At 45.6% G+C, this 23,140-nt stretch overlaps 1 protein-coding gene across 1 annotated transcript in view; it reads left to right on the forward strand.

Moving 5' to 3' along the window:
* The first annotated feature begins 642 nt into the window (after positions 1-642).
* Positions 643-23,140, forward strand: part of LOC127009497 (immunoglobulin domain-containing protein oig-4-like) — a 34,832-nt gene continuing 12,334 nt past the window's right edge. The window contains exons 1-2 of the mRNA XM_050882607.1: positions 643-852; positions 21,177-21,434. Coding sequence (XP_050738564.1) covers positions 21,258-21,434 — 177 coding nt within the window. The 5' untranslated portion in view covers positions 643-852; positions 21,177-21,257. The remainder of the gene's footprint in view (positions 853-21,176; positions 21,435-23,140) is intronic.

The raw sequence follows: 23,140 nt of genomic DNA on the forward strand, positions 1-23,140 counted from the left end.
ATGTCCAGGGAAGGCGACGGACACATTAAACCTTTTTGCTATGAATATCCATTTACTGGTATCGTGCTCCTTTTTTTTTTTTCATCAGCATTGTTGATCGAATGTCTGTGACGGTGCCTTGTTGCCGAGTCTGTGCCGAGCGGCAGAAGGGCAACTGCTTCGTACTGTAATGTCGTGACCTCTTCGGAAAGGACAGCGCGAGACATGGCAAACCTTAATATTGATTGTATCACTTTGGACGGCCGATTGGAAGCGTCGGAGGGACGGAGATGAGGGTTTTCAGAAATGAGAACAATATGCAACGGCGGCCATGTCATAGGTCATGGTCGTTGTTCCGCCGGTGTTGCATACCAGCCGCGGCCTCGAATGGCTTGGAGCGATGGGCCTCTTGAGGGGTGAGGACGCTGCCTCTCCCAACCCTCCCCCTCTGCCCGGCCAGGTGCGGGGCAGGGCGGGGCGGCAGCCATGCCCTGATGACCTTCCCAGCAGCATGTGGTCAAAAAGGGTCCCAGCAGGGGAGTATTAGGAGGCCCTAAGTGGGACGGGCTGTCCGGGAAGAGGCAAAATGAGACAGGAGGGCGGGGAGGGGCGGGACCGGGCGGGGCGGGGCAGGGCGTGGAGACCCCCAAGTTGGGTGTGGACGGTGAGGTTGGCGCAGTCCACCTGCACGCGGCACCAGACACACACAGTGAGAGGCTCCGCTCGCCGCAGCTCAAGAACGAAGGCTCACGCAAGGCTCGCCGCCACGACAACACCGGAACCGAGTGAGCCAGCCGAGGGTCAGCCTGTAGCCAGCCTGTCCAGCCGCCTGTGTCACCCCACAACCAAACAAATCTTGGCTCTAGACGTCAGGTGGGTCACGCCCCGGCCACACATCGTCCATCATGACCCAAACACCTCAGGGACGCACAAACGGCACACACATACACCTTACATCATACGCGTCGATCGGAAGATTTCACCCACGAATCAATTCCACGACGAGGCTCCACGCGGCCCTCTATAACGATCGCTCTTCACCTGCCGTCGGGGAGGACCAGGACGAAGGCCTCGCCCAGTAACGCCCGTCGCAACACACACACACACACACACACACACACACACACACACACACACACACACACACACACACACACACACACACACACACACAAACACACTTCCCTGCACCTCATCACACTTGTATAGAGCACATATTTATAAACCATTTCCACACCACACCCTATATCACCCTTTTCATGTTTTCACGCCACACCACTGACCAAACATAAAAAAAAAAGCTTAAATGTGCAGGAAGGGAAGGGCCAAAAAAGGTGGAAAGAAAATAGAGAGCGGTGGTTACGAAAAAGGAGACGAGGTAAAAAAGAAAAGAAAAAAAGGAACTGGTGGAGGGGAGGATGAAGTTAACAGGCTGACGGGACGGTGCCATGAAAATTTAATTAAGAGAAAAGAAACAGTGTTCCCTTGAGGCCATGCTGGTATATCTCACCCAATACTGACGCGAAAAAGCCGGAGGAAAGGAAAAAATAAAGTGAGCGAAGGAAGAAGGAAAAAGAGAGAAAGAAAAATATGAGAGGGGGTTGATATGCATACGGGCACACGAAGGGAAAGAGGAAGAAGAGAAGCGGAAAACGGTGGAGAAAGAAAGTGAAAAAGAGAGAGAGGGAGAAAGAGAAAGAGAGAAAGAGAAGATGGGAGGGAGGCGGAAGGTGAAGGGTGGGGGGTGGGTGGGGGGGCAATAACAGGAGACCGGAGTTGTGCATTGCGTCAAGAAGTCCGGACAATACATCTTAACGCGCCCTCTCCGTGCCTTACCTTACCTCACCTGACCTTACCTGACCTTACCTAGCACGCTATTGCTGAGAAAAAACAAAACAAATAAAACCTAACCATAATAACGTATCTGTTATCCTATGAGTCTCAAACACCAGTTAAAGAAAAATAAGACACACGAATACTAAATAAACATCGAAAAATATCTATAAAATATGAGGAACTATGAACCTGAAATACCGGTAAACTTAGCGTCTGTATTATGTGTCTGTTTGTGCTACAGGGCTGCGGCGAGAGGAACGGAACGGGACGGGAGGGAAGGGGAGGGGAGGAAGGGAGACAGTGAGCAAGAGAGAGAGAGAGAGAGAGAGAGAGAGGAGAATGATGAGAATTGGTGGAGAGAAACTGATGATTATTGGTGAGCTGTACGTACGAAGGAAGGAAGGAGAGGAAAGAGGGAGGGAGAGAGGGAGGGAGGGAGAGAGGGAGGAGTATGTGAGAAGGATGAGTATTGGTGAGGAGAAAGTGAGGAGAAAACAGAATGAGTATTGGTGAAGTGCTGATTAGAGAGAGAGAAAAAAAAAGAGAAAAAAGGGAAGGAGAGGGAGCGAAGGATAGATGGGAGGGAGAAGCAAGTGAGAAGGATGAATATTGGTGAGTCAAAAGGAGGGAGGAGAATGAGTATTGAAGTGCAGATTAGAGAAAGAGCGAAAGAGAAAGAGAGGGAGTAGGGGAAGCGAGGGAAGAGTGGCAAGGTTATGCATACATGGAAGTCTATCTGCGTTCTGCGAGGATCAGCCGCGTTGTATGGGACGGGGACGAGTGTAGGCGGGGAAGTACACGAGGGAGCACCGTGACTGACTTTATTTTTTACTATATTGGAGGCAGCTCAAGGGAAAACAAAAGACAAAAAAGCTCACTGCAGTACTGATCCCCCAAAGCAAAAAGTGGAAGATCGAAAGATAGAATTCATAAACGGTTGGTGACTAATTGTGATTTACTTCTTTTCTTACTTTAATGACTGACTGCCTGGGCTTACTAACTGACGGACTGACTGACTGACTGACTGACTGACTGATGTACACATTAAACTTTGAATGAATGAATGATTGAATGAATGAATGGATGGATGGAGGTGTGAGCGAGTGAGTGAGTGAGTGGGAGTGCATGAATAATTGAAGGAACAACAAAAATATGCTTATAATGAATGAACTAACGAACTAACAACCGAAACTTTGAATACACAAACCAGGCAAAAGGAGTGATTGAATGAAAATGTATAAAATGAAAAAAAAAACCATACTGAGCTGAAACTTAAATCGAATCAACGAACACAAGATATGAGCCCCAGTTAACTAACCAGCCATGGAAAAAAAAGGAACAAATAAAAGTAAACATCATGGCGACAAAAACAACATTCAAGAGGAAACACAACAGAGCAAAACAAATGAAGGGGACGAGGAGGAGGAGGAGGAGGAGGAGGGAGAAGTGAAGCAAGAGGAGGAGAGGAGGGACGAAGGGGAAGAGGGAAGACGAGAAAGAGAGAAAAGAGAGGAAAACAAGAATAAGGGACAGAGTTAGGGACGCCCGTGTTGCTGAGGGTCCATTTCCCGGGATGATGGCGCATTTATGTGATTTCCTATTGTTATTTTTTTTGTGTGAGTGTGTTTGTGTGTGTCCGTCCTTGGTTACGTGAAAGCTTGCGTATATCTATTTTGCGTTTTGTGTGTATGTGCTTGAGTTTGTGTCCATAACTACGCTGATGAAATATTAATATCCTGGTATTATAAAACGCTTCCACCTCCCACATCAACAACTTCAAAGGCTAAAAAGATCAGTCGGGTTCTAATGAGTGTTTTGTTAAGTTCATGGTACAAAAGAAGGGACAAACTACCACAACGGTCACATAACTACTGGATATTCCCGGAAGTCCAAAACTCCTTGTCAAATATGTGTGTCGAAATGTTTGAGAATATGCCACAAAGAATCCTCATTATCTGTCTGTCTAACGTGCATTTCCAGACCCACGCGTGTATGTCTGGCATGGCGGGACACGTAATAACCATGCAGTCACTCGCCGGACGTCACACGCGGGAAGGAAAACACAAAATCCATACTGACGTGAAATGCATCCCCCGCCCGGTGTAGCGCTGCTGATGATGATGATGAAACGTTCGCTGTGCTGATTTTTGTTTATCTTTACATTTCTCTTTGATTAGCTGTCGATATAATTGTATGTCCGGTCGTCTGTCTGTCCGTCCGTTTATGTTGTCAAAGTGGTTGTCTTCTTAATGTCTGTCTATCTGTGAGTCTGTTTCTATGTGTTTGTCCGTCTCTTTATTCATATTTCTGTTTGTATCTGTTTATCTGTCTGTCTGTCTGTCTTCTTGTCGGTGCGTCTTTACATGTCTGCCTGCTTTCCTGCCTGACCCCCTACTCCTCTCTCTCTCTCTCTCTCTCTCTCTCTCTCTCTCTCTCTCTCTCTCTCTCTCTCTCTCTCTCTCTCTCTCTCTCTCTCTCTCTCTCTCTCTCTCTGTACCCGTGAACCCGTACTCCTGGCCGGAAGGAGATAAGGGCTGGGATCAAGGGATACTAGGCCGGGCGTCTGTCACGTAGTACGACCAGGGAGGCAGGGAGGAAGAGGGGAGGGAGGAGAGGGAAGGCGAGGGATGGAAGGCGAAAGGAGGTCGAGGCTTGAGAGAGAGGGAGGGTAAGGTCAGGGGACGCAGGGAGGTGCTGTGGTCCTCGTGGTTCCCTGGAGACCCAAGCACCAAGGAAATAGCCGAGTCATGACCTAACTTTGAAAACAAGCACCGGCAAAAATGTCCCCGCGGGAGTGCGCCGGAAACCGTGTGTGCGTGTGTGCGTGTAAAACAGGGAATGTACTGACGGTGGTTTGCAGTCCACCTACATTTCTGATGATGGTTATGTGCCTTTGAAATAACGTAGCACGACAATACTCCTAAAAACAATGTAGATTTGCTTAGTTATTTTTAGTACAAGTTAAAAGAGAATGAAAATGATTGCTATATTTTGCAATACGTGAATATTTTTAAAGGTTCACGTAATATCATGATTGATGGTTTTAGCGCTGCGTAGACTCTGCTCCACATTTAGGGAATAAGACGTTTCGTTTTCGACTCCTCAAAAATAAAAATAAAAGAAAAGAAACTATGCTCATAAAACTGGAAAAGCAGTTTGATGACTTCTTCAGGAAGACATATAGGAAACGCAACTCCTGAATAATGTGATTGTGAATACTTCCGAGAACGAGCCATAAATTTACTGAGGTGTAGAGGAAGTCTTGATAACTGAATACGTCTCTGTCACGCAGAACTGTAAATTTAGCAAGACAAAGTAATTAAAATGAAGGTTACAGAATTGTAATACGCAAGAGAAAGTAATTAAAATGAAGGTTACAAAATAGTTATGCCCAAGACAAAGTAAATTATAATGAAGGTTACAGAATTGATATATACATATGTAAATACAACGGTCAACATTTTCACGAACTGCAATTCTGTATTCGGATCTCGTTGGTGTCACAATTTTCTCCCGCTTATGATATCCTGCGGTTGTGCGTCATACTGATTAATATTGGGCAATGGGAAGCCGCCAAGTGCCGTTCAGTATTAACCAGATCGACGTCGCCCACCTGTGCTCAATATTACGCAGCGTGAGACCGTTATGCAAGATATATTTAAAGCCGAATGGTCAGTGATGATGGGAGGGGACTCTCTCTCTCTCTCTCTCTCTCTCTCTCTCTCTCTCTCTCTCTCTCTCTCTCTCTCTCTCTCTCTCTCTCTCTCTCTCTCTCTCTCTCTCTCTCTCTCTCTTATAATCTTTACCGCCTCACAGCTTGATCCTTCGGCTAACTTCCTGAATTTCACACTTGTGTTTGGCAGTGCTCTCTCTCTCTCTCTCTCTCTCTCTCTCTCTCTCTCTCTCTCTCTCTCTCTCTCTCTCTCTCTCTCTCTCTCTCTCTCTCTCTCTCTCTCTCTCTCTCTCTCTCTCTCTCTCTCTCTCTCTCTCTCTCTCTCTAGGGGTTCAGACGGTCTTTCGACGCTTAACATTCGCCTCTTGTCCAGCTTCCTCGCCTTGGATGGTGTTAGAGGACTTTAAAACGGCTATTCCCTTGTTCCTGTTCTTGCTGTTGCACTTCTTTCCCCTCGCTGACTTTATTTTCTTAGGCGCTTTCTCCTTCTCGCTTCTGTTCCTGCTCTTTCTCCTGTTTCTTCTCTCTTCCTGTTCCTGTTCTGTTTTTGCGTTCTTCTTTCTCGTTCCTGTTCTTGTTCTCTCTTTTCTGGTTCTTGTCTTTCAGCTTTGTTCTCGCTCACGTTATTGTTTTGTTCTTGTTCCTTTGGTCATGCTCTGTTCTCTTTTCTGGTTATTGTCGACGGTTTTGTTTTCGTTTGTGTTTCTCTTCTTTTGTCCTTTGTTCGTTCATGTTCTTCTTCTGTTCTTGTTCCTTTGGTCCTGCTCTGTTCTCTTTTCTGGTTATTGTCGACTGTTTTGTTTTTGTTTGTTTCTCTTCTTCTTCTGTTCTTTGTTCTTTGCTCATGATTTTTTTTTTCTGGTTATTGTCGACGGTTTTGTTTTCGTTTGCGTTCCTCTTCTGTCCTTTGTTCCTGTTCCTTTTGCTCCTTTTTATTGCTTCTCTTGTTCCAGTTCTTGTTCTTGCTGTTCTTCACCTCCTCCTTGTCATCGTCCGCCTCCTCCTCCTCCTCCACTAATAAAACCAAACAACGCATAAAAATCTCCTCCACTTCTCGTCGCGTGCTCCAGTTAACCCTCGTGATTGTTCTTGGGGTGGGGGCAAGATTTACGGGCCTCACCGCCACACCATCTGTTTGCTGCCCGCCCCGCCACCACAGCCTCCCAGGACGGCGGCGGCGGCGGCTTGGGTAACACACGTATCTCAGACCACAAGCAAAGGTCCTGCACGCCTGAATGTGTCTCCCATTCGTCACGGAACCAACTGGCGTATACGAGCTTCTATGCCTTACGAAAACGATGCAATGGACACAAAAAGGAAATAAACAGTAAAAGCGTAAAGAAAAGTAAGTTAGTTGATATACTAGAATAATAAGACAGGAGATGGCAGAAGAGAGAAGAAAAGAGACAGAGAACATTATGAGAGTGGGACGAAAAGGCTGTTTGCAAGAATACTAAAGAAGCGGAAAGAGAGAGGGAAAAAAAAGAGAACGAGAACATTAAGAGACAGAAAAAAAACAAAAGTTGATGCATAAAAAATACCGAGGAGAAAGAAAGAAGGAAACCACTGGAGGATATTAAGAGAGAGAGAGAGAGAGAGAGAGAGAGAGAGAGAGAGAGAGAGAGAGAGAGAGAGAGAAAATGATAGAAGAGAGAGAAACAGAGAGCAAAGAAACGGCTATAAGGAAGCTCAACGGAAAATATGACGTGAAGAAGAATATGAAGAAAACCATTAAGTATTTAGATTCCAGGACTCAGAAACTAAACATGCATTAAAAAAAGACAAATATACTGTCCAGACCTTAGTACACAGTCTCTCCTCACTATACAATGCGAGAGAGGGAAAGTGAGAGAGTGAGAGGACGCGGCAAGACTCCACGACCCCAATAAAAAAAAAGTTTGGTGATAAAAAGGGTCATAATCTCAATGGTCCCCCCAAGACTAGAGCACCCGTTTTCTTTGCGTTGCCTGAGGTTGTATGAAGTCGTTGGGGGCAAATTAATGGCGGGTGATTACAGCTGCTTAACCTTTTTAACGGCGACGAACTGGGTCAGGGTAATCAGAGTAGAGGCGGTGATCGATCGTCCACTAAAACGACCTTCACAAGTATGACTTAGACCTTGGACCTCACACCGGCTCAGACAGGCTCAACCTCCTCTTCCTCTTCCTCTTTCTTCTCCCGCTCCCTTTCCTCCTCCTCCTCCTACTACTACTACTACTACTATTACTACTACTACTACTACTACTACTACTACTACTACTACAACTACAACTTTAACTATTACTATGAAACAAAGACGGTACCAACTACAACCTTTGCTGGTCCTCCTGGTACTGCTGCTGTTGCTACTATTACTACTACCACTACTACTACAACTACTACTACTACTACTACTACTACTATTACTGCTACTACTACTACTACTACTACTACTACTACTACTACTACTACTACTACTACTACAAAAGGAGAACACATACATACAGCAGCAGCAAGTGGTACAAGGTCGCTTCTCTCTCTCTTCTCCTTTCCATCCCTCTCAGTCTCCCTTTCCTCGACACCACAAATCCTAATCTCGCGCGGAGGTGCATAAGAGTGCCGTAAACACCCAGATACGCAGCCTCTTTCTCGCCTTTCCCCCATGTAAACACACTCGTCACCCTCGCCTCGCCAGTATTAAGGTCACCGTGAGGGAGGGAAGGGAAGTGGGTGCTCTGCCTGGTTGTCTCACCTTGCCCTCTCACCTGCGATCTAAGAGAGTCTCCGTTCCAGGTGACCCTCTGAAGTCCCTCTTGAGATTCCGCTCACACACCTGTCTTGCCTTCCCCTGTGAGTGTGTTTCTTGCTCCCCTCTTTCCTGCATTACTTCACTCATACATTCTTGCATTTCTTATTTTCCTGTTTCTTTCCTCCATGGGTTCTCTCCTCTCATATTTCCCTTCTTTATTCCGACATGCTTTCCTTCTCTCCGTTTTTTTCCCTCTCTCTTTCCTTATTCAATGTTTTTCCCTTTTCAGTTTATCATTCCTTCGTTCATCCTTTCCTTTCCTTTTTTTTTTATTTCTTCATTCATCATGTTCTACCCTCACTAAATTTTTTCATCTTTAGTTATTCAAGTTTTTTTTCCTTCATTCTTGGCCTCCATCTTTCCTTCCTTCCCATCTTCATTCATTCTTTCATTTTTTCTTCCCTTCCTTCTAGCCGTTTCTCTCCTCTGACATTCCTTTCTTTCTTCACTAACTCTCTTTCCTCCTATCTTTTATTTTCTTCTCCTCCTCCAGCGCCCTTCCTTCCCTTCCCTACGCACTCCACGGGGCCGCCAACACACCTTCAAGGCCAGACAGGTAATCTTCCCTATCGACCCTATACCTTCGGAGGCTACCTCGCCTCAACAGGGAGGGACCTTCACGGCTCTCCTGACCCCCTGAGTTCATGGCTACGGCTCTGGGTCCACATTCTTAAACGTTTCGACGGCTTAGTACCTTTAGCTCTCGTAGAAGTTGTAGGGATTTTCAGGGGTGGATTCATAACTCTGGTGGTAGCTTTGCAAGATTATCAAGCCATGAACAGGAAAAAATGTGTTCACCGCTATGCCTCTGTGTCAATACTCGCAAACGTTTCGACGGCTTAGTAACTTCATTTTATCTACCTCTCGTATAAGTTGTAGGGATCCTCATAGGTGGGTTCATGTATATGGTCTCCGGTGGTAGTTTTGCAAGACTTCTACGCCATGAACGGGGAGAACATTCATGAGAACTCGATGGATATTTCTGTGGCTTTCAGACGTGATCGGAACAGGAGCCTGAAGCGTTTGAGTACACGAGTTCTGGGTCTTCCATGGCTTCCTCCTTTTAGTTTCTCGTCTCGTGCCTCGCCTCCACTCGCCGCCGCCGCCGCCTGGGACCGTCCTTTTACCGTCCCGTACCCGTCCCATCTCTTATTCGTTTACCCGGCGCCCCGAGCTCATTATCTTGAAGAGGCTGTCCGTTATCATCATTAAATTTTCATTCACTCAATTGCCCCTCTACCGAATTTTCTGACTGTCTCTCTCTCTCTCTCTCTCTCTCTCTCTCTCTCTCTCTCTCTCTCTCTCTCTCTCTCTCTCTCTCTCTCTCTCTCTCTCTCTCTCTCTCTCTCTCTCTCTCTCTCTCTCTCTCTCTCTCTCGTACCCAGCTGGCTCCCCTTACGTCATATTGCCCCCACCCATGCCACTCCTTATCTAATCCCCTCCCTCCCCTTCCTTCATCTACCTCTATCATTCTACTCGGTCCGCACCTGGCCATTCTCTTCCCCTCCTCCCTCCTCTCATCCTAGTAGCAAGCTCCCTTACCTAATTTTTTTACCCTTCCAACTGGCTCTGTCCATCAAACTATTACCCTTACTTACCCATCCTCCTCCCTTGCTTCCTCCTTTCTTTTATCCTACTTCGGTGCCCTTGAACTTTTATTATCTAGTATCTTCCCTCTCAAACTGCCTCCATCTTTACCCATTTCCCTTCTCTCTCCCATCTCTTATATTTTATCTGACCATGTCCCGTCACTTCTTGAATACCCTCCATTTCTACCCGATTGTTTCCTTTAATAATGCCCTCCCTTCCTTACTCACCACCCTCCCACACCTCCGCCTGTCATCCAAGCTATACACGCCCCTTCCTTACCATCCGTTCTTAAATGTATAAAGACACCTCTACACCCGAAATTGACCCCTCTCTTGGCCGCTCTTTACTTGTGTCTATTATGGGAGCGGCGAGTAGCGGGCTAATTTTTTCTCTGCACTCTTTTTGTTGCCCTTGAGCAGTCTCCTTTGCGGAAAAAAAAATCCTCCAATTCTTTGCTCAACTTCCTTCTCGCCCTGTCCACATTTACTCACCCATTACCTACCGCCACCTTAGCTAACCACGCCCCTTCTTTACCATTATTCCTTCCCTTAGCTTCCCTCTCACCCAATCCATGTCCTTAATTACCCATCACCCTCCTACCTAGCGAGCCACGTTCCTATCTTGCAGTCCCTTCTTGAATACCCTCCCTTCTTTCCTCCCCCTCTCACGACGCACACCCTTTCTCTCTCCCATTTCCTCCCACTTCCACTTCCCTCCTCCTTAGCTAGTCACGCCCCTCCTTTAACATCCTTTCTTAATTACCCTTAAATTCTCCCCCCTCCCACGGCCCACACCCTTACCCATCACCCTTACCATTCACCCTTCCCACCCTATTAGACCCCGCCCCTCCTCGCAGCCGCCCTTCCCACCGCTTCAACACGCTGCTATTGACCCCGCCCTGGAGTGAGACACAGCTGGCGGCAGTGTCCCACGATCGGGTGTCTCCGTGGACCACTTAGGGAGAGAATAACGTCGTCCGGTCTCTCTCTCTCTCTCTCTCTCTCTCTCTCTCTCTCTCTCTCTCTCTCTCTCTCTCTCTCTCTCTCTCTCTCTCTCTCTCTCTCTCTCGTCCGTGGCTCACCTAAAGCTAAATTAAACGTTCCGTGACCGAGATAGTGTTGCTTGTAACTCCTCCACCTCCTCCTCCTCCTCCTCCTCCTGTTGCTGCCCCCCCCCCCCCCCCCCTTTAGCCTTACCAACTGCATACTACAATTTTACGGGTACCAGTGTGTGTGTGTGTGTGTGTGTGTGTGTGTGTGTGTGTGTTTGTGTGTGTGTGTGTGTGTGTGTGTGTGTGTGTGTGTGTGAGTTCCATGTCCGTGACAGTGAGTGATGGCAAAGTCTTAACAGAAATTAATTATTCCTGAAGAAAGGGGGACGAGAGAGAGAGAGAGAGAGAGAGAGAGAGAGAGAGAGAGAGACAGGGGTGGAGGGGGTAGAAAAGCAGTACATACCAAGAAAACTGTGAATTCATACTTTCTACGACACACACACACACACACACACACACACACACACACACACACACACACACACACACACACACACAAGAGGAGGAGGAGAAGGAGGAAGAGGATGTAGAAGGTCACGTGTGGAATTTTTTACGTGGTAGTAGTGTTGTTTATCGCGCGAACTCACACACTGTTACCATCTTCCTCGCCTCACATGCCAGGAAGCGAGGGCGAGGAGGGGCGCAAAAAGGGGTGAGGAGGAAGGCAAGGAGGAAGGATGGAAGGCAGAAGAGTTATTGAGTTTTGGAATTCCTGTTTTATTTATCTGATAGACGTGAAGGAATGGCGAGTGAGAAGAATGGAAGGAGTGGAAAGAGTTAACGAGAATACGCAAGTGGTGAGGAAGAGAATGGAGAGGGAAGGATGAAACGGGGATAAAAGAAAGAGGTAAAGTAATGAATGGATAAAGATAGGTACGAAAAAAATAAAGTAAAGGAAATGAATGAGGATTAGACTAAGAATGGGAAGAGGAAAAGGCAAAACCGGGAGGGATGAGACTGGACAACGATTAATAACAAAAGGGAGGCAGAGGAAGGGAGGATGGACAAAAGGGGAGGCTAACGAGGAGCAATCAGTGTAGGAATAAATGGAGGTTTGTGAGTCGAAAAATAAAATAAAGGAAGGGATGCAGAGGGTGACCAAATAAACGCGTGTGTGTGTATGAATGTGTATGTGTGTTGAGAGAGAGAGAGAGAGAGAGAGAGAGAGAAGCACAAAAGAGCAAAGGGTCGGGGGATGGTGATTTGAGGCTGTTACGATGGCGCGGGTCGGAAAGGAAGAGACAATCAGAGAGTGTCGCTGTCCATCACTTAGACTGAGTGGCCGAGGCTGAGTGCTCGAGGCCCCTCAGTTCCCTCCCGCTGACACGCCCAACGACCCGCCCCGCTGCCCCCGCCTTGCTCCCCGCCCCCCAAACCTTGCCCCCGCCCTAACCTCAAAGTTTCGTCGACATCCATCCACTCTCTCTCTCTCTCTCTCTGTTATACCCGAGTCATCCATTCCTGTATTTATTATTTCCTTTTTTATTTTTTCTCTCTTCCTTTCTTCCTTACTTCTCTCCCTTCATCCCTATCTTTTTCCTTCTTCCATGTCTTCATATCAATTCCACTCCTGTCTTATCTCAGTTACACATTTTTGCGTTTCTTATTTTTTTCCGTTCTCTATACCTTCCTTACTTCTCTTCTTTCTTCCTCTATCTTTTTCTTTCTTTCCTTCCTTCTTTTCTTCCTTCCTATTTTCATTCCAACTTCGTATATTCCTCTCACGTCTGCTCTAACCTCGTTTTCTAATCTACTTTCTTGACATCCTAAACTATAACAACACCTTACAGCCACGCGTGTTACATCACCACCCACTACAATATTACACAGTCGCTACTCGGAGCAAGGCACTACAAGGCACTTCCAACGCTTTGCTTCACACATCACTTATCAATGCAGCCTCTTCCCCTTTGCCTGGTACCACAAAACTGTCTTCGATTTCTTCAAGGCATGAGTATCTGTCACGAGTCTGATCAATACTAATATATTATCAAGCCACAGTCTAAGAACCATTACTTCCATTACCATACCATACCATTGATTTCACATTACACTTTCCTCTAATTTCGTGCTCTTAAAACTTTTCTTGCTTGATTCTCCGTTTTATAGTTGAATTTTCCATCAAGCCCCATTCTAGGTCTCTTGGAAGTACTAAGAGCTGTTTGTCTGCCTCTCTTATAAATATTTAGGGTGCGTTCCACAGTTCAACAAATTAAGTTTGTAAAATCGCAAACCAAACACGGATTACAAAGAAAAGTCCTTGTGCGGTGTTTGGTTTTCACACAGAAGGCCATAAATCCGAAGAAACCAAACAGAAGGAAGTCTCTCCAGTATCGGGTGTTGAGTAGAAAAAAACGGGCCATTATGGACAATATAATTTGGTTTGGATGCTGACAATGACAATGCGTCGGACTCTGGAACTCCCACTATAAGTTATCCACTCGTAAAAAATAATGACCCCGTGAATGGACTCTCGTAAGCTAGTTTAATGACGAGATTTTCTATTCTCTTTTTCTATTACTTTCTTGGTCCCTCACGTCCTTTGCGTGTATCGAAACACACGAGAAATTAATCACAACAAAGAGAGGGTATTCCCCGGCTACCTGGGATTGAACCCGCGACCAGCGTGACGAGAGAGCAACTCCTTACCGAGTCGGCCAAAGAGATACCGCACTGGTTAAGTGGGTTATGGGAGGCTCGTTCATCAGGCATAGTCGCCGCACTACACGGCTTTCCCCCCTATGAAGATTAATTTCTGTGTTGAGACCTTTAGACAGTGACCCATTTTGGTGCACTCCTTACAATGTCCCCGTAGAGACATACCTCCAACACTTTCCGTTTTCTTTCAACCTCGGAGAGCATGGGCCACCACTCTACATACTATACCCCTTCGGGGAAACTCAACAGAACCGCAGGAGAGGATGCCCACCGTATGCCACCAGTTTAATGACGAGATTTTCTATTCTCTTTTTCTATTACTCTCTTGGTCCCACACGTCCTCTGCGTGTATCGAAACACACGAGAAATTAATCACAACAAGGAGAGGGTATTCCCCGGCTACCTGGGATTGAACCCGCGACCAGCAGCGTGACGGGAGAGCAACTCCTTACCGAGTCGGCCAAAGAGGTACCGCACTGGTTAAGTGGGTTATGGGAGGCTCGTTCATCAGGCATAGTCGCCGCACTACACTAGTACTCGTGATGTGATGGTCCATGCTTTACACCCTCACTCTCATAACAAAAAAATACGACACAATCATTACCACCCCCAAAAAAGCAATCACCACATCACCGCGTTACTCACCCAACTCACGCCCCCTCCATTCCACCACCACTAAAGCGAGAGCAATAACAGGCCACCATGCATTACTAACCGTCCAGCCACACTCGATACACATGGCAAACACTACACTACACTCATGACACAACACCCTCCCTCCATGGACATATATCACAGAACACCGCTCCATGACTTTACCTCGTAACTAGTACATTACCACACACACACACACACACACACACACGCACACACAGGGTCAAAAAATAGCCTGGTAACATCCAAACAACTGCCTCTATCAATCAGTTAGACGACAGTGACCAGTGAGTGACTTGTGCAAACTGATACGATGAAAGATAGATATACATAGATAGATAGATAGATAAATAGATAGATAGATAAGGGGTGTGTGGTATACGGTCTATCTAAACTAACCATAAAGAAGATGAATATGTCTTCACTCGGCGTATACACAAAACCAACATTTCAACTCTAAATGATGAGTGTATTTCTTTCTTTAAATAAACACACGAGAGGTGAAATTAATCTCTCTCTCTCTCTCTCTCTCTCTCTCTCTCTCACTACCTATCTACCTACCTACCTACCTGAGCACTACCCACCTCCTTACCTCCTTTCCTCTCTGCATATCCACCTTCCTACTTATCTACCACTAACCAATCTATCTAACCATCTATCTACTTCACTTTTAATTTTTCTCAAGGCCGGACAAGCGTGGACAAAAGAAAGTGTATCCAGTTAGTATCAAGTGTTGTCCTGAGTTCTCGCCTGCACGCACACTCATAACTCACCCCGACACCGGTCCATTCCATCGCCCTCACCGCCACTTTGTTATCCACGCACCGCCACGCACGCCACCACTCCACACTTGCTTCCGCGTTACTCCATTACACGTGCTATCTTTCACCCACATCGCTAACTACTCCACTTCAGTTTTTTTCCTTCGTCCTGATTATTTGCCTCTGTCTCTGCCTGTCTGTCTCTAGTTCGTATTTTTAAACGTTTTGGCACCTTAATTCGCCTGTTTGAAGAGACTCGCGTGGAAGTCGCCGGGGTTCTCAAGGGCTGTTTTGTGACCCTAGTGATGGTTTTACAGAGCCTCGGCACCTTCAACGGGAAAAGTCACCCATGAATACCCGGTTAATCGTCTCTGTGGCCTTGGGAAAAAGTAATAAAGTGAACGTTTAATAATTTGGACCTCTGTCTGTCTCTCTCTGTCTGTCTGTCTATCTGTCTTTCTCTCTCTCCAACTCCTCCATATCCTTTCCCTGCTCTCTTTCGCCTTAATTCTTACATTTGCTGAAGAATAAATAGAAGTAGTAGCAGTGGGCGTAATAGTAGGAGATAAAAGAAAAGTCGTGTTTGGAAATGGAAAGTGAGAAAGACGTAGAATTCGCAGGATGTGGAGGAGAGATGGTAATTTAATCCCCAGAAAGAAAAGGAGGAAAGAAAGGAAGAAAGAAAGAAGGGATTTTCACGGAACACATGCGGAACGGAAAAGAAAAAGCAAGCGTGGACTCAAGCACAGCAACAGAAAAATAAGTTACACACACACACACACACACACACACACACACACACACACACACACACACACACACACACACACACACACACATACACACACGAGCTCTCACGGACAGCACAAAGAGAAGGGAACAAAAGACACAGCATAAGAAGACGCGAAAATACACAGTGCCGGGCAAAATCATCTTCAAAAAGGAGAAAGGCTGCCTGATGGAGGTGAAGCCCTTGGGAGCCGTGGGTGTGGCGGGGTGTGGCTGGGTGTGGTGGGGTGTTGGGTGTGGCGGAGGAGAAGGAGGAGGAGGATTAGGAGGAAGGTCAGGGCTTCACTCCAGAGACACGACTGAAGGAGAGAGAGAGCGAGAGACCGAAAAGTGAAACGAAGTAACTTCACAAAAGGAGGAAGAGAGGATACATTAGATAGATAGATAGGCAGGTAAAGATAATATATAGCAGATTATAATATCTTGCTAGTTAAAAAGGTCGTTTCGATGATAATAAGGAGGAGGAGGAAGAGGAAAAGGAGGGTGAAGAGAAAGATTAAGAGATGGAGGAGGAGGAGGAGAAAGAGAAACAGGAGGAGGAGGAGGAGGAGGAGGAGGAAGAGAAGCCGGAAGTGGAGGAGGGCCGAATTCACAACACGTACAAACTTGAACTTGATTTCTACTCTGACTTCCGGAGTCCTGGAGGTGATCCTAAACTCACTATGTTGCTCTCTCTCTCTCTCTCTCTCTCTCTCTCTCTCTCTCTCTCTCTCTCTCTCTCTCTCTCTCTCTCTCTCTCTCTCTCTCTCTCTCTCTCTCTCTCTCTCTCTCTCATTCATTCACACATTCATTCACTCACTCAATCACTCATTCACTCACTCACTCACCCATTCACTTAATCACTCACTCACTTATTCACTCACTCAATCACTCACTTATTCACTCACTCACTCACTCAATCGTTCGCCCACTTACTCTATCAGTCACACGTGGTCCTTCACTCTATCGCTCAAGGTGAAATCAGGTCCATTCACTCACTCATCCATCGCTCCATTCATTCATTTATCGTCTCACTGAACGATTGTTTCCTCACTGATTTAGTCGCTTCCTCCCTCATAAAGTCACTTATTCACAGGACAGTTCCCTCCCTCTCTCCGACCCCCTCACCATATACCTTTCTCATTGTTACAACCCGAGTTTCTTTGTACATCTTTATCTTTCTTTCCTATTCATGCGTTCTCCTTTCCTTTCTTCTTTATCCCTTTTCATTTTTTTTTTATTCCTTTACTAAATAGGGTCGCTTTGTTCCTCTCTCCCTTCCTCACTCTCTTATTTTTTCCTTTGTTTTTTCTTTCTTCAGCTTTTTCGTTTTTAATCTATTACTGAACTATTACATAACTCCTTTCAACACTCCCTTCCCCACTCTCAAAACTTTCCACTAACTTTTTCACTCCATCCCTTCCCCTCCTCTCTCTCTCTCATTTCCTCGTCCATTCCTTCCTAACTAACTAACATATTTCTTCACTCCTTCCTTCATTCCCTCCTTCATACGATCCTTTTACCATTCTCAAATCCCCTTCTTCACTCCCTCACTCCATCCATCTCCCCCTCTCTCACTTCCTTGTTCATTCCTCTCTAACTAACTAACCTATTTCTTCACTCATTTCTTCATGCCCTCCTTCATACGACCCTCTTTCCATTCTCAAACTCCCTTCCTCACTCCTTTACTCCTTCTATTACTTAACCTTTGTCACTACTCCCTAACTTCCTTTCCATCAACTAGCATATTTATTCACTCCTTTCTTCACTCCCTCCGTCATACGATCCTCTTCCCATTTTCAAAACCGATTCCTCATTCACTCTCCTTCATCCATTACTTTAGCCATCTCACTCCCTTACTTCCTCACTTATTTATCAACACCATCTATCATATTTTTTCACCTCTTTCTTCATTCACTCCCTCCTTCACACGACCCCCATCCCATTCTCATACCCATTTCCCCACTCCCTCACTCCTTAACCTATCTCCTTACGTCCTCACTCATTCCTCCCTCACTAACGATCTTATTTCTTCACTCACTCGCTCACATAACTCGTTTCCCATTCTTAAACCCATTTTCTAACTCCCTCAGTCCACTTCCTCTCCGGTCATCAAATTCCAACCCGAGCTCTCTCCCTCTCTACTTTATTCCATTCCTCTCCTCTCCTATTCTTCCCCTTCCACGATCTCTCTCTCTCACTCACTTTCTATTCTCAAATCCCTTTCCTAACTCCCTAAAACTCCACTTCCTCTCCCATCATCTAACTCCTTTCCGACCTCTCTCCCTCTCTGTCTAATTCCATCCCTCTCCTCTCCCATTCTTCCCATTCCACGATCTCTCTCTCCTTTCCTCTCCCTCTTCCCGATCACTCATTATTCCCCTTCTTCATTCTATCCCTCTCCCATCATCTAACTCCTTTCCGACCTCTCTCCCTCTCTGTCTAATTCCATCCCTCTCCTCTCCCATTCTTCCCATTTCACGATCTCCCTCTCCTTTCCTCTCCCTCTTCCCGATCACTCATTATTCCCCTTCTTCATTCTATCCCTCTCCCATCATCTAACCCACTCCCGACATCCCTCCCTTCCTCACTGCCTTCTTCCACTTCTCTCCTATCTTATTTCCTCTCTCCCACGATCTCTCTCTTTCCCTCTCCTCCCCGCACACTCATTATTCCCTTCCTTCACTCTCCCATTACCTCACTCCGCGACTCCTTGTGGGCAGGGAACAAGGGCTCATGACAATTAAAACAACTGGCGAACGCGAGGACATTTTAAAGGCGATGAGGGGAAAGGCGGGCGGGCGGGCGGGAGGCGGGGGAGGAGAAGATGAAGGACAGAGACAGGACAAAGGAGAAAGAGGAGGAGGAGCAGGAGGAGGAGGAAAAATGAAGAATGGTGGAATGGAATAAAAAGGAGAAGCGGGGTCATGACGGTGAAGACACAAAGGAAGAGAAGGAGGGGAAGGAGGAGGAGGAGGAGGTGGAGGAGGAAAAAAAAGTGGAAGAAGATAAAGAGGAAAAGTGAGTCCATGACGCGAGGACGGAAATGAGGAACAGGAGGAGGAGAAAAGAGAAGAAAAAAAGGAGGTGGAAAAAGATGAAGGAAAGAGTGGAGGAAGAGGAAGAAGGAAGAAGAGGAAGAGAGGAAAAAGGCGACAGCAAAATAAGAGGTGAAAGAGGAAAAACAAGAGGAAAAGTGGGGGCTTGATAAAAGAAAGAGAAGATAAGAATGACGAAAGAACGAGGAGGTAGAGATAGAAGTGGAGGACAAAGGGAAAAATGAGGACACAGAAAAGGAGAAACATTATACGAAAGGGAAGAAGAAGGGCAAGACAATAGCTAAGAAAGGGCGTGATGGAAGAGGATAAAGGAGGGATGAGAAGAGGAAGCGAAGAAGGACGAACGATAAATGAGAAATAAAGGAGGAAGAGACAGAGAGACGAAGAGCAAAAGGTGGAGGACAAAGAAGAAGAGGAAGAAATAGAAAAACAAACATCGATTCAAAAGCACCTAGAAAAAAATGAGCTTGCAGGAAGAAAGAAAGAGAGAGGAGGGGAAGGACGAAGGAATAAGAAAAAAGAGAGAAGAAAAACAACACAGGTGGAAGAAAGAAATAAAGAACGAGAAGTAGAGAGGGAGGAAGGGAGAGAGAAAGGGAGACAAAACAAGACAAAAAAAAAAAAATGATCAAGAATAACATGACACAAGATAACGCACGAAACGAGTGAGATCTTAACAAGGCAAAACAGAATAAAAAAAAGCGAATATAAAATAAAATCCGTTTTATTCATGAACCCCAAAAGTTAAGAAGGATTAATTAATGATGCTAAGGGAACCGGCGGAAGTTTTTTATTTTTATTTGAAGTTATATAAAAAAAATAACTAAAAAAGGTGAAAAGAATAAAGAGGGATGGAGGCAGGAACACACACACACACACACAAAAAAAAAAAAAAAAAAAAAAAAGCACAATATCTCGCAAACTCACAAGAAACAAGGAAAGGTAAGGATCAGTATTTTTACGACCGCTATTATTACGAAGAGAGGAGGAGGAGGAGGAGGAGGAGGAGAAGAGGAAGTGGCCGGCGTGAGTGAAGGATGAGGATTGAGGAGGAGGAGTGTGAGGAGGAGTAGCGTTAGGGGAGTATGTGAAGTGTGTGTATAAGTTTGTGTGGTAAGTGTGAAGTATAAGGGACCATGGCATCTTCTCCCCCCCCCCCCCCCATTTTTATTTTTGCTGCACTGGCTTGAAAATGGTCCATGTTCGAAGAGGGCTACTCATCTACTTCTTCCTTATCTCCTTCTTCTCCTCCTCTCTTCCTTTTCTTCTTTGTCTGTGTTCTTTCCTCTTTGTTCCTACTTCTCACTTTCATTCTGCTCCTTTTTCCTTCTTCTTTCTTATTTTCTTCTCTTTTCTTTTTCTTCTGTTTCTTTTTTTTCTTCTTCTCATGTTGCTTCTTTCTTCTTCTTCTTCTTTTTTTCTTCTCCTTCTTCTTCTGTTTGCTTTTCCTTTTTTCTTCTTATTTTCTTTTTCATTTCTCCTTCTCCTCCACCTTCTTATCGTCATCATCATCACCATCACGGTTATCAGTGGCCGTCATTGTTCCTCCACACACTCCACGGTCAAGGCCTTCCCCCCTCTCCACATTCTCCCCCTCCTCCTCCTCTCTTATCTCCATCTCGTCCACGTGCCCCACTTCGCCCTTGCCAGGTTAATGATTAGTGTGTTTGTGTTGTCAAGCAATTGCATCGACCGCTCTTCACTTCCTGTCTACAATTAATTATCTGGAGCGGAATTACTTCTTCGGCAAGGTTATTTCACTTGCTATATTCTTTTAAAGTGTGTAATTATTTTTCTCATTAATTATATCTTTTTCCTGTTTATTCTCTGTCTATGTTCTTTATTTGTATTCATCTGATTATTTTGTCCCAATTATTATTGACCTTCCTCCTTTTGCTATATTTTGATTCCTATAAATAATGCTTTCTGCCAACTTTTCTTTTTCTACAGGAATAGGAAGCATTATCACCCACTATTATTATCTTCTTTGTCGAGGTAGATTTGGCCCATGTTCATGTGGTCGCTCTTTTGAGGTTGTGGCTCGGGGTTCAAGACCAGATGCCTTTCCTGCCATCACGCGTCGGCACTGGGCTTCGAATCACCTCGCTCTGACCCCTCCTTTCCATTCGTTGACGCTCAAACCCCACATTGACAGTTATCACTCCACTATAGAACAGACTTCCCTCAATGTTCACCATGTTTCTCCGTCACATGATAGTATATTCCACCTGTTCCAGCAAAGGTTTTAATTTAATCCCTCCACCAAGGTCTCTGTCAACCCAGACTTCTACAATTCCTGGGCTGCCAATCTTGTTACTCGGCTGTTCATCGCCCCCTAACACGTCCTCTTAATCTGCAGGTTGTATGGTGGGTGTGGGGTGGCGGTAGGGTGAGGCAAAGGCGGTGGTGATCGAGCAGCGGCCTGGCCAGGGGAAGGAGGATGCAGCTCGGCCGGGTGTGGGTGTGGGTGGTGGTGGTGCTGCTGGTGGCGACTGCTGAACTCTCGGCCGCCAAGAGGGGCAAGGGGCGCGGCAAGAAGGCACGCAAGTTCGGCAACAGAGGCATCACCAAGAACTTCAAGACGGAAGCCAGCCGCGCCTACTACAACCACAACGGCGTGAGTAATGGCGTGTGTTGGTGTCATACTACTTCATGGTTCCTCAGAGTGCAATTCGCGCCTAATTGTTATGTCGCACTCACTTACTATTTAGTCTCTTTGAGAAATTGTGCATCTAAATACCAGACAGCAGGAGGCACACCCTTGCAAATAGGTCGTGTGGTTAATGCTTGATAATGGTTCGCTATAGAATTGGAGACCACTGACCTTCCTGATCCTCGGTCTGAATTGCCTTAACTTATCCATTCACGTAACTGAATTTGCCATTTATCAGTGACATAAGTTAAGCTACATTTAATTTAGGAGATGCATAGCCATAATGAACCCTTTTTCTCCTCAAGTGAGTAGGTAGGTCAAAATAACCTCCTTCAACCACCAAGTGTCTAATAAATTCTACACACGCTACCAAGCTTTGGGAATTCACTGAAATTATGTGTCGTCTGAGTCGCATACTCGTTGGGCCTGCCAGACACGTAGACAGGGAAGGAAGTAGGCCTAACTCCCACAGATTTGAGGAGACATTTTCGGTAAAGTTTGGGGCTGACTAAAGTGTTGTAGCTCCCTCATATCCCTCGAGGGGGCAACACTAAGCTGGCAGGTCCTTGTGATGCAGTCCTTTCAGATTTAAGAGCCTTGATGTTCCCTTCGAGACGAGAATACTTTTGGCAAGGCGCCTAAAAGCTAAAACTACATAAGACGCGTCCTGACAATGTTATCTTTTCTCTGTCAAAACTCTGCTTCATTACCATACTGTGCCGCCGCCGCCTCGTCATTTTTCCTTTCCCTCGTCCCTTAGAATTTAACCACATTTTCAAGCTTTTTCTCCTTCTTTACTCTAATTTACAAGTTTTCGTTTTCTTTTTCTTTTCCACACTTTTAAGCTTTTTGTTCATTCATCTTTCTTATCAATTTCGCCTTTTCATTTTCTTTATTTTTTCCATTTTCAAGCGTTTTTTTTCGTTCATCTGTACCATTATTTTCATATTTTCATTTTCATTTTCTTTTCCACACTTTTAAACTTTTTTCCTTCATCTTTTCTTATTATTTTCGAGTGTTTTTTTCTTTTTCTTTTAAGGATTACATAACTAACCTCTTTTTCCCTTTTTTTCATATTTTCGATCTTTCGTTTCCTTTCTCTATTGTGGATTAAATTTTCTGGCCTTCTTTTCTATTTTTTTCTGTTATCAAAACCTCACACTTCAAGCAGCCATCGAGGTCCCACACAACGCCTCCCATCCTCGGCCTCACACAGCTCCATCTGGCCTGACCCCGCCCCCCATTACCCACCAATAACTCCTTCACCTTTATGACCTCACATTTGCAACCTCCATTTACCTTACGCACCGCAGCCTCTTGCTTCCCTCCCTCCCTCCCTCCATTCCTTCCTCCATACCGCCGTTAGATGCACTTACCCCTTTCCTTCTTCCTTGACTTCTTAACCACCTCTTTGCTCGGAATATTCCTTAATCATTTCAATAACTGCTTATGTTCCTTTTCCTCCCCTGCATAGCGTTCCCTTACACACCTACGTACCTGCCTGTCTAACTACTCTCCCTTACTCTTTACTTCCACCATATAGACTTCCTCGTTCTCCTTACTTACCTACGCACCTACTTAACTACCTAATCTCCCTCCCTTACTCCTCACTTCCAGCAGATGCATTCCCTCTTTCTACTCTTTCTTGCCGTCTGCCTCCCATCAACCTC

Source organism: Eriocheir sinensis, chromosome 4 (genome assembly GCF_024679095.1).
Source record: "Eriocheir sinensis breed Jianghai 21 chromosome 4, ASM2467909v1, whole genome shotgun sequence".
Classification (NCBI taxonomy): Eukaryota; Metazoa; Arthropoda; class Malacostraca; order Decapoda; family Varunidae; genus Eriocheir; species Eriocheir sinensis.